A 12,709-nucleotide genomic window follows, 5' to 3' on the forward strand; every position below is an offset into this window, starting at 1 on the left:
AAAATTATGGCTTATTGATGGGTAGCTACTCTCTAATTTCTGTCATAACACATTGCCTGCAGTTTTCACACCACCATGCCTGCACGCTCTGTTTTACAATTCAGTTGCAGACTGGCATGCAATTTTCAAACCCGTACACTGTATGTGCAGCAGGACAGATAGAAAGTTTGTAGCCAAGTGCTACAGTGAGATTCCTGAGCAGCACAGCACACAGGGCTCAGAGCTTTCAGCTATTTGCTTTCTGTCAGCAAGAGTTACATACAGCCTGAAATATTTGGCAGGAGTGATCTGCTAGTTCATCCCCTGCCTCTCAATGGAGACATAAGAAGTGTATTCAAGAACACTATGTAAGCAGTTTGGAGCCATTGGGTCAAGGGTTCATCTTACATATGGCCCATGTCAATGGGCCATGCACTGGGAGGTCTCTGGGGTCCATGACTGCAGTCAACTCTTTGGATGCTGCGTCACCCACTCTCTGGGGATAGAGGAGGGCTCTTATGGTGATGGATTCACATGGAGGGTCCCTCCTGCAAGGTGCTAAGCACTCTTGAGTAGTGTTGAGCATCCTCACCTCCCACTAGAGTCAGTGGGAGCAGATGGTTCTCAGCCCCTCAGAGGAGTACTCAGCACTATGCAGGATGGATCCTAGTGTCAGATCCACTGGCCCTGCTCTCCTCTGGCCCACCTCACCCAGAAAATAGTCCCCATGCTAGGACACAAGGAGCCCCTGCAGAGTTGCTCTCCACATTCTATGCCCCTTAAAATGGAACCACCCCTGGTCTGCTGTGTTCAAGGACTGCCATGGCTCTTACTTGGGCCACAGGAATTGGCTCAAATATAGGAACACTAGTGGGCCCCTCTCAATTTCTTCCATTTGTTATTGGCCCTTGCACAGTATCTAACTCTACACTTCCCTGTATCCAGCATCCTTTAGTGCTCTGGAGTGTTCCCTTGCCCGGTAGCCTGAGCAGGTTTCTATTCAGACTTTTGTGGAACACCCCCTCAGGGAGCTGTAAGCTAACCTGCAGTTTCTCTCTTACCCAGACTGCCTATGTTACATTCTTTCATCAAGTAACATATAAACTAGGGACGTAAAAGAAGTTATTCATGTTTCCACAGACACTAGAGCTGTTTTGTTCTGCAAGCCGATAAAAACCTCCAGCTTCTATTCTTTCCAAGATCCTTCAGCTATTTTGAGTGACCTTTGTCTTTTTATTACACAGAGAGGAGAATGACTAGTTTACTGACTGGAGTGGCAGAGCTGGCAGTCAGGAATCAGGTCTGGTCAGTGACATGGTCCCTATAAGGCTGATGAACCTGGCCCTTTTTAGAGTTTTGCATCTAAAGTATGTCAGATTTCTGATTTTCTACTTCTCTATTGTGAGAGCAGGTGAAGCTTAGTGTTTTCAACCAGGCTGCTCTTGCAGATTTTGGGTTCAAAGTGAGACAAGAAGCAACAGGTGTTGGGAGTTCAAACTGAGGAGGATCGAAACTGAGAAAACAATATTTGCATGTGCTCTTGCAAAGTGAAGTCAAAAACTGTGCTAGGGATAGCTCAGTGGTTTGAGCATTGGCCTGCTAAACCCAGGCTTGTGAATTCAATCCTTGAGGAGACCACTTAGGGATCTGGGGCAAAAATTGGTCCTGCTAGTGAAGGCAGGGGGCTGGACTTGATGACCTGTCAAGGTCCCTTCCAGTTCTAGGAGATTGGTATATCTCCTATTATTATAACTCCTTAGATTTTATCACAAGTCTACAGCTGCTCTTCTTCCTGCCAGGGGCTGGGGGCAGATGAGGAGCCACCAGTAGAGGAGGATCTGTGACAGCAAGGAAAATAGATGGGGGCGTGGGTCATGGAGGCATGTTGTTCATGCCACTGGCTACTGCTCTGAGATTCTTGATGTTGCCCAGCCTACCTAGAGACCTTATAGGGAGATATAGGTGCATGGTAGAGCTGGTCAGAAAAGAGAATTTCCATGCAGCAGGAAATTCCAACACTGAATTAGCTTTTGTTCTAAATGGGAACAAAAAGTAGAAATTTTCAATTTGGAACCATCAAAACACTTCATTTTGATAATGTTGAAACATTATGCTATAATACAAAGCATTATAAATATAAAATAAATCTAATATTAAAATATAATATAAAAGTTGAACCAAATTAAAATGCAACGATAAAGTCAGAATGAATTGTTTTGACTTTCTTCTCTCGAAATTGACATGTTCCCTTGAAATATTTAGATTTCAACAAAACTACATTTTCCAATAGAAAACTATTCTGTCAAAAGTTTGTCACCTACTAGGGTAGGTGTTCCGAGCCATTCCTTTTGCACTTTGCATTTTATAGCCATAGTGGAACAAATCTTTAAATAACCTTATTCATTATTTGATCCCTGCATAAAAATGTGTGTTACAGTGGTGTTGTTGTAGCCACCTTGGTCTCAGGATGTTGGAGAGACAAAGTACAAGGTCCAATATCTTTTACTGGACCAGCTTCTGTTGGTGAAAGAGACAAACTTTCAAGCCTACACAGAGCTCTTCTTCAGGTTATGTTATGACAGAGGCATCCTCGAGCAGCACATTTCACATGGTGAGGATTCCTGGCCACTGATGGGGGTGGTAGGAATGCTCTCCCCATGCACAGAGCATGACCAGCCTTTCACGAACATGCATCATTGCACCAGCACACAAACTCCTGCACAGTTAAAGGGACCTTGCACTGAGCACCTCCTACTGGGGATACAGGCACCTTCTGCTCATTTACACTAGCTGGTAAGACGTACAAAGGATTTTTTTTCCTTTATAATTTCTTCCCTTTGAAGATGAAAAATGCTGTCTAAATGTGAGCATTATTGCCCTTTATTGATCCCCACCCCATATATCCTCCATTAAGTGGGTTGCCTGCTGGAGCCCAGAAAGGGTTAATGCAGCAGTGGAGAGGTTTGGGGTGACGTCGCGCTTCTGGACGCCTGAGGAGTCTCTTGAAGGTAGTTCCCCTCTGGTGATGATGGGAGTGAGCAGAGGTCTGAAATCCGAGATGCCTCGCAGCCTGGACTTGGTGAGGTCCCAGTAAAAGCAGCTCGCCTGCTATTCCTCTCCCTGAGCAGTCACTCCGTTGCATTGGCCTGGGCAGCATGGAGCTAGCCCCCTGGACTCACATAGGACTCGCACTGCTCCAGCTCCTTTTCATCTCCTGCTTGCCAAGAGGTACTGTAAGTAAGCGAGTGCATTCTATACATGGCTGAATGCTTCCCTTCCCTTTACTGTGGGCAGGGGGCTTTGAGCTCTTGCTGCTGTCCCGAGAAGAGGAGAGATCTGAAGGGATGTTAATAATAGAAGGGGCTTATTATTTATTTATTTATTTATTTATTTGTTACTGGCACCAGGGAGAAACATCCAGGATAATTTCCTGAGACATTTAACAGACTTAAAAGGGAAACAACTGGCTGAATTTATTGGCCAATGGCCATCAAGAGAAGGGGCTGCAATCACTTCACCTACTTAGTGCTTTATTTTCTTAACACTCCGCACTAAGGAAATAATGATAGAAGGGGCACTTAAGTCTATGATTTGTAAAGTAATTTGTTTGTCTTGGCAACAGAGACCAACACCAAGAGGGGGGAAAAAAAAACCAAGAGGGAAAGAAGGAAAACAAAAGCCACACATTGTTTCCGACCTGAGCTTTAGTTCTGCCAGTATTAGTGTTTCAAAGGGGGAACCTTGTTAAAGCTGAATGATCTTTTTATAGCAAATTCTTATTCCACTTTCTGCTGAACCAGCATACTCAGTTCCCTCTTGATAAGGTTAACAATGAGCATTTCAATAGAAGCACACACATTTACTATGATTATTCCTAAGAATGTGCATTGTTTACACATGAATGTGGCTCTAGCTACTTATAAACATTGGCTTCTAATGTCAGCTCTTCGTGCTGCTCTGTGAGGAGTGTTACCCATTAGAAACCAGCAGAGGACTCAGAGATAAGGCGCCTCTAAATCAGTGTTTCTCAGCGAACGGTCGATGGACCAGTGCCGGTCCCTGAGAGATCCCTGACATAGTTTAGGAAGGCAGCATGCTGGTCCCTGGTATCAAAAAGATAGAGAAACACTGCTCACATTTCAGTTGTGAGAGACCCATGATATCGGAATTCCCAGTAAGGTAAGTATCTCTTTAAAAAAATAACGACAGTAAATGTCAAGTAAACACTCCAGTGACCCAGACAATGCAGCTTTCAATAGCTATAAATAACATAGTATTTATGATAATGGCTCAGGATCCTCCCCAGTCTCCGTGGGGAGAGGGGACATAAACAGAGTGGCTTCCCTCTGTCGCAGCTTTATTCTTGTCTCCCAGATAGGCCCTGGGTGGAGGATGGGCACTTTCCATGCAGGTCATGTGCTTCCAAAATGTTAACAAGGGGCTCCCTCCAAAAGGTTCTGACTCAGTGATACAAGTGAACATTCCCTGGGAAAAATACTCTGCCTCCCACTCCACAAAACCCATTAATACTTTCCATTGTTTTCCCTCCCAAATGCATCTACCCTTTGGCTCTAATAATCCTCAGCCCATAACTTATCATGCTTCACTCTCCCCTCTACCTGATGTGACTCTGCTACCCAGCAGCTGTTCCTTACCCTAGCAGCAGTGATGGCAGGTGGGTCCATCCATCCCACAGCCTCTGCTGGTGGCAAAAGAATAGCCTCACAGTCTCTGGTAGTTGTTCTAGTGGGGAGTAAATCCCCCTTAGGGTAGGTCTATACTTACCTGCCGGGTCGACGCGTAGCGTTCGACTTCTCGGAGTTCGAACTATCGCGTCTAATCTAGACGCGATAGTTCGAACTCTGGACGCGCTCCCGTCGACTCCGGAACTCCACCACCGCGAATGGCGGTGGCGGAGTCGACGGGGGAGCCGCGGACTTTGATCCCGCGGCGTCTGGACAGGTAAGAAGTTCGAACTAAGGTAGTTTGACTTCAGCTATGCTATTTGCGTAGCTGAAGTCGCGTACCTTAGTTCGACCCCCCACCCTAGTGTAGACCAGGCCTAAGTTGTTGGGCTGGGTGGTCAGTGGTGGATGAGTGCCCTTTTGGAACTGGAGGTGGGCAGGTGTCTCCTGACTGCTGAAGGCCTCAGAGGTGGGAGGAGGTCTTTACCAGGCTGATGATGGTGGAATGGGTTTTCCTTGGCTGGTGACTGGAGGAATGGGCCTCCAGGTCCCCTGCTGGTACTAATTCTTCAGATGCTGGGAAGGTAGACACCAGCATGGCAAGAGGTGAGCTACAGTGATTGTAGGACTCCCTCTCAATGTAGCAGCACATTGGCCCTATCTCCTCTCCTGCTCCTCCTCTTGCACTGCTATAGTTGGTGGCAGGGAGGAGTGCAGGGACTATGTGGTGCTTTCCCCACATATACCTGGAGGAATTGGTGGGGGATGCAAGAAGGGAGTTCCCCATACAGCAGGGTCACTCAGAAAAGATGGACCATTGTAAAGAGCAGAGCAGCCTTCGCATTTTGGGACAGGTTCAGAAACAATGGTTTGCCACCCAAGGAAGTAACCAATTTCTGTCCATGATTATCACACCCTACTATACAAGGTTTGTGGGGATTTGGGGACAGGGTGGGGGTAAAATTAAGGAGCTGGGTTTTGGAATAAACCTGAAGCATGGCTGATTCGTATTTCCTAGAAAGTGTGTGCATATGTTGAGGTCCCCATGTCTCTTGCTGCAGAAGTGGACCCCAAATGCATTCAAGATACATCCAGATGCATTCAATCTTAGCCACTGGGTTACCTCAGTTTACGTATTTTTAGAGTCTTCACAAGCACAAGGGCTAGAGACTTTCATTCTAAATGAAAGCTGGGATTATCTTTTATACGACCACAAGGGCCAGACCTGGTAACAAGAGGCTTGCAGGATCCCCTACCAGCTCATCAGTGCCCTGTACATTGTCCATCCACCAAACCTACAAGGACTCCCACCTTAATACTGTCAGTGTCAGTATTACTTTGGGTGCTGTCTCCTATGTGAGATGGAACCCCAACATTCCGAGCTTCCAGGGGCAGCAGCCACCAGGGGAGGTCTTACCATATGGATATATTAGAAGGGGATGGGGTCAGGGACCATAGAAGCAATATAGATGCTCTAGTTTAGTGAGAGAACCCCACGTCTGTTGTGTAGAGTGGGGGTAAATCCCACATCCCCATGGGAACAATTCAAAGGAAATTCTGGGATGTGAGCCTCATGGCTTTTCCTGATATCTCTGTGCGTAATTGCAAAGAATGTTATTTGTAAGCAAACCTGCTGAGGTGCTCAGGGTGATGGACAAGAATTCATAATAAAGACTAGAGACTAGTTCAGTCCAAAATCCTTTCTCCAAACACCCACAGATGCTGGGGCTGTTTGGAGATGGATTTGAACTTTGGGGCTTGCCCTTCTCTGTAGACTGGAAAGGACCAACACCCTCCACACTTTGGGAAAGTTTGGCTCGATATCCTAATAAAGATGTGAGCTTTGTGGGTTTTGGCTCGTGTGCTGGTGGGCTCTCCTTCCAGCTCAGGAAAGAAACAGTGTCCTGCCCAAGTCCATTTCAGGCCCTTGTCTCTCAGCACCGTTCATTGATCAAACACAAAACTCAGGAGTAACACCAAACAAAGCAATTCCCCTGCCCAGGGTGGCCTGTAGTCCTCAGAGGCCTTTCACCTTTCCTCTCAGTGGTGGAAGGAAGTCACACCTTTCCCTTAAGTCCCTTGCTAGCTCATGTGACAGGCAGGTAGCCCATAACCCTTTCCTGGCTGTTTTACCCAGTCACAGGCCCGTCTCAAACAAACCCATGATAGCAAACTAACTACAGCAAGATAATAATGCCAAAACTACACAGGGGAAGCTGAGAGGGGGGCAGGGTTGGGGCAGACTGGCCCAAAGTGCTTTAGAGGCTGAAAGCATCCTTCTCATTTTGGTTTATGGCCTGTATTTTGGCCTGACTGGTCAAAAACCTACACTGAGGAGGTGGGGTTTGAGGTTTCCAGGGCTAGGGGAGGATATGGGTTGAAGAGGAGGGTGCTCGAGGTGATTGGGCTCTGAACAAGGTTTGCTGTGGTCTGTACTTGTAGCATAGCATTCTGGCCAGTGACCCAACCAGCCTGCCCTGAAGGGGAAGAGGGAATTTGGGTGGGCTCAGTATAAGGCAATGAGGAAGGGAGAAAGTTCTCAATATGGGGCAATGGTGGATGTGATAAAAATTGCCTTTGGGGAAAAAAAGGTGCTGTTGAAATGTGGGGAGCAAGGAACTGAGAGCTGCTGCTGGGGCAAATATCAACCCCCTAGTGCCTGTCATGACTGCTTATAAATTAGAGTCCCCAAAATGGCAGTAGAAATACCTGCTGGGATGAGGTGGCCTGTAGAACACTGCAGTATTTATTGTACAAGGGGGATTTGTAGGGCTGGTGTTGCTATGTTGGAATTAGAACGGGCACAACATTGACTTTCTTGTGTTGGAAGACTGTGCTCGGCGTTATGCTGACCACTCGTGGTGTCACGTCGGCAATGAAGATCAAGCACCAGAAAACCCAGAAATATTCTTGTTATGTGCTGTTCCTGCCATCATGCCACCTGGATGGCCCACTTCCAGCCCTAGCACATACCAAGTTACTCTCAGACTTTTTCAAACAGCCTCACTTTTGTCAGACTTTTACTTGGCCTTGTTTTTAGTTACATGGAGGTATTTTCAGAGTTGCTTTTTAGGATGGGTCAGGCAAGGCCATTCATATAGAGAAACAAACTTCAAAACCATATTCAAATTCCTATTTATGACAGGACAAAGACCTGAAAAGTCATTTGTTCCCCCCACTAACCATCTTTCTTTTCCTTTCTACAAAGGAAAAGCTTATGGGAGGTTTTTGTTGTATTCTTGCTAAGAAGCAAAGTTCCTGTGTTTATACAGGGTATGACTGGTGCTTGGTATTGGTATTTAATATACGGTAACAATTCTGCAGCCATCCAGGAACTTCACAGTTGTCACTTTGCTGCACATCTGGGCCACTCAGTACTTCATTGCAGTATTCAGAGCCTCTTGCATCAAAACAGGCCCCACCTCTTGAACTACAGTAGAGTCTCCATTACTGTTATGAGTGTAGAGCAGTGATTCTCAACCACGGCCTGTGGGCTGTTTGCAGCCCAATCAGCACATAGTTGAGGCCCATGTGACATCCTCAGGGACATGTAGGTAGTATATATATTGTGTGGATGAGGCCCACATAACACAGAGAGCTGCATATGTGGCCCACAATGGTTAAACAGGTTAAGAACCACTGGTGAAGGGCTTATAAAACACAGTTGATCAGACCTGATCCAGCAGCAGGCTGGTGTATTTACACTAAATAGTATATTTAATACTTTAAAAAATACAGTACTTAAATGGAAAGTATTTTTTGTGGGTTGTTTAGTCCACTTCAAATATACTTCTGCACCTGGAACTAAAAATAGCTTCAGCGCTTAAAAAATGATAAAAATATCATTGAATAACACTTACGGCACTTTTTGTCTTTATAAATATTCAATAACTAAGGGGACAATGTTAACCAGGAATCTAAGCAATGCATAAAAAAGAATTAAAAGCAGTGTCAGCACTTGTCCCTGAATTCACCTGCCAATTTTTGTGGTTTATATACAAGCACTTTCCCTTTGTTTTCCTTCCTTCCCTCTCTTATTTCTATGTGAAATGCCACACAAATAGCAGGGAAAACATACTAACAGGGGAAACAATGACTCTGAGTCCTCACAAAGTTGCTGTCCAATGCACAAAGTAAGCAAACTGAATAGAACAGGAAAATATTTCCCTCTTTCAGCTATCTTAGTTGTTTCCAAGAATTGTAAGTACAAACATTTCAGAGAGAGTATGATTTTTCAAGTTGACATTATTGCCTTCATCTTTTCAACATCTGTAGGAAGCTGGGTATTAGGAGCATCATTTGTACAACGTGGAAACTGAGGCAAAAAGAGGGTAGAACAAAGACCTTCATTTTCAGCAGCGATTCGTGATTTTGGTTGCTTCACTTTCTGAGTGCCCAACTTCAGATATTTTGAAGGGGCTTGATTTTCAGAGGTGCCGAGCACTGACTACTACGGCTGCAATCCACTTGGGCTGCAGATGTGCAGCACCTTTAAAATCAGGTCCCTAGATATCTCAAATGGGGCACCCAAAATACGAGGCATCCAAAATTAGTGCTCTGTGGCTATGTTGACATTGCATTCAGAAGTGTGACTGGAACACACACAAACATACCCAAGCTAGCTTTGATCTAGCTAGTGCAGCAGCAGGGACTAGGCACTTGAGTACATACCCAGGGTCCCAGGATGGCTTCAGTGATGTACCCCAAATCAATAAGAATTAGTTTAAGGGGCAGGATTAGAAAGCTATTGTTCCTGATTCCCAGGCTTGTGCTCAGATCACTAGACAATGACTGAAATCCTGGGCCTATTACAGTCAGTGGGAGAGTTTTGCTATTCACTTCAGTGGAGCCAGGATTCTCTCTTGTTTACAGCTGATAAATTATATAGCTGCTGTGTGTGCTTAGAGCTCTCATGGACTTTAATGTCAGTTCAGCCCACAACACCTACAGGATGGGGACTAGAGACTAATTGCAATATTCTCAAGAATGAAAGTACAATGGAATTAAAAAAATAAAGGAAATTTAAAATCAATAAGCACAGACCTGAAAGGGAAAGAAAATGTATCACCACTTGTTGGGTTTCACCTCTGTCAGTGCTATTTTTTTTTTAATGAGAAAAACTCATTTCAAAGGTATTACACTAGGGAACATTATTTAATATGAAAAGCTTTTAAAAATTGCTCCTTGAAATTCAGACACAAGCTTTCTCCATACAAGAGAACAGTTGTTAATGAGTATCATAGAGTAAGAAGAAAATAAAATAAAAAGGGTCATATTTTTCCTGTCTAACACGAACTGGTTATATAAACATCCAAAGGGATGCAAAGGGAGTATATCTGTTCAAGCTTACTCTTAATGATAAAACACTTTTAATTTGCACAGCACAATTGTCAGAATTCTGGATATAATTACTTAAAGGGAAAACTGTCACGTAATTTAGGCCTCCACATTAGGTGCAACCCATTATTAAAATAGAAATAACTTGTGATTTGTTCAACATTAATGAAAACTGTTTTTTTTTCAAATGGATTTCTATTGTCCCCTGGAGTGTTTGCAACATAAATTTTGCAACAATGTACTGAGGAAACTGACAGTAAGCAAAAGGGAACTTGACCAGTCTTTTATCATTGGCAAAAATAAGGTCAAAAATAAGGTCAAAAAAGGTCAAAAAATTACAGCATACAAAAAAAGTCCAAAATAATTTATTTCTGTAGAAGTATTTCATTTTTAATTAATGCTTAATTATTAAGACTGGTAGTGCCCAAACTGTGATTAGTAACATGGATTTTAGTTTTTTTAAAACATGACATTAGGTTTTTATAAATTAACTATTTTACCTTGACAACTTCGCCTTAGGTCCAGTATATTTGAGGAAGTTGCTGCCTGAAAAGTGACATGAAGATATTTGCAGGAATGTTTCTTATTAATTATTATTATTTTAACAGTTGAGACCTGGATCCACAAATATATTTTGTCTCATAACCTCCACTGATTTCGACAGGCTCTAGGCATTAGCTGTTACCTAGCAAATTTCATCTCTAGATCTCAAAGCGTAGACTAGGGAGAAGGGTAAATATCACTATCTAGATTTTACAGCTGGGGAAAGTGAGCCATGAGAGAGCAGAAGTAGCTTGTAGGATTTGAAATTGTAGTAATTCAAACAATAATAAGACATCTGACTGTTGGATCCAGCAGTGCCATAGGATTCTCTCTCTTTTTGTGAGTTTTGGATAGCATTAATGTATCATTTTTGTATAAAGAGTATGGGAAGTGGGGCACTGCACTCTTTTCTCTCTAGTTACTGAGGGGAAAAGTGTGGATGTGTATTTTGAAAATCAGGATTAAATGAACTAACTAGTTCAAGATGAAAAACTGTATATCTCATTCCTAATCCCCCGGAGTCATCCAATCCCTGACAAACCAGGGCTAGTATGGAGCCATTGACCTACAAGGGAAAGTCTCTGTATCCCAGTTTTCCATTCTCTTCTGTCATACAGTCCATGCTAACCTGGATCTGATTACAGCTAATAACTTAAAGGTGTAGGGTAACATTTTCAAATGTGCCTTCGGCTAGGTCTACACTATAATATTCCACTGGCATGGCTACGTTGGTCAGAGGTGAGATGAGATTTGATCCCTTACCGATACAGTTGTGCTGGCAAAAGCCCCCAACACAGATGCAATTATACTTCCAGAAGTATAGTTTGTTTTGTTTGACGGGGGGTGGGTGTCGAATAAGCAGATGCCCTCAGAGCACTTTGCTGATATAGTATACTGGTACTACTGAAAAAACACACTCGTACATGGGGATGAGAGTGTCCATGGGGAATTGTAGTGCTATAACTAACCTTAGCTTATACCGTATAACTTTCCATGTAGACAAGCCCTTGATCACTTAGGAGCCTAAATCCCATTGATTTTCAATGGGATTTAGGTGCTTAACACTTTCTGAAAGTTTATGTGGAAGGTTTTGTATCTCACTCCCAACGCCCTAGAACCATCCAGTTCCCTCCCCCTACACCCTGGAACTAGTCTGGTTGCCCCTGATCTATGACCGGGTTACCAGTGATCTAGCGGCAAAATGCTGATGCTTTTTGGCTCACTTCAACTGTCACTGAAGTCAGTGTCAAGACTTGACGAGAGTGGAATCAGGCCCATATCTCATTCTCAGCCCCCAAGAGATACATGCTCTCCCAGCCCTCAGACTGAGTAAAGCTGGTGATTTAGAGTTTCTCGCTCTCCCAGCCACCTCTCCATTATTTCAGTAAGACCTTATTGTCTGTACAAACCCTTTTAGGCTTTTTTAAAAAAAAATAAAAATTAAAGAAATACCATGGAACTATTTGGGGGAGGGGTGCAGAGTGTGGAAAGAGAGACTGCACCCCTCTCTGGAGAGGGGTGCAGTGAAAGCTACATTTTGGATGCTTGTGTTTTCATTGAATTGCAAACAATAGTTCTGTCAACCCCTCTGACGTGAGTAGTAATAAAATAATTTCTTGTGGGACTTTATCACCTCGTTCTCCGAGGTCCTGCAGTTTGGGATAGGATTGCATTTGAGGTTTGGCAAGGAGGTGGCTGGGTGAGTCATATGTATGCCCCGACCATCCCAGTGATGGGAAAAACAGACGCTCTTCTGTCAAGGCGATGTGATTAATAAACTGTTTCAGTTCCTCTGCCACACTCCATGCTGGGCAGCACAAGCAGGTCACTCGGCGGGAGGGGGCAGCCGCCTTTTTGGAAAGGTGAAGATGAAATAAGTCTATTTGAAACAAGGAAGAAAAGAATCCTAGGCAGGAAGGAAAGAGAAATGATGTTGGAGGCTGACAGCCAGGGAACATTCCTCAGCACTTGACTTGTTGTGGATTCATTTGCAGAGTGCATTGGGTAATGAAAGGTTGACAGCCCTGAAGATTAGCCATGGAGTTGCTACAGTGCAAAGGCCCAGATTCATCCCTGGGACAGCCCTGTGTGATATATGCTATATAAGTGGGAATATGAGTATCATTTATATAGACGCAAAAAGAGGTTAAGAACAAAGCATTTTC

General features: G+C 44.0%; 1 protein-coding gene across 3 annotated transcripts in view; it reads left to right on the forward strand.

Moving 5' to 3' along the window:
- The first annotated feature begins 3,014 nt into the window (after positions 1–3,014).
- The window catches only part of PAMR1 (peptidase domain containing associated with muscle regeneration 1), a 66,041-nt gene continuing 56,346 nt past the window's right edge, over positions 3,015–12,709 (forward strand). Inside the window, exon 1 of one of the 3 annotated variants that reach the window (XM_039537180.1) lies at positions 3,015–3,216. In XM_039537180.1, the coding sequence (XP_039393114.1) occupies positions 3,135–3,216 (82 nt within the window). In that variant the 5' untranslated portion in view covers positions 3,015–3,134. The remainder of the gene's footprint in view (positions 3,217–12,709) is intronic. The other 2 variants (XM_039537181.1, XM_039537182.1) reach the window with 2 other exon arrangements.

This window comes from Mauremys reevesii, linkage group 4 (genome assembly GCF_016161935.1).
Source record: "Mauremys reevesii isolate NIE-2019 linkage group 4, ASM1616193v1, whole genome shotgun sequence".
NCBI lineage: Eukaryota > Metazoa > Chordata > Testudines > Geoemydidae > Mauremys > Mauremys reevesii.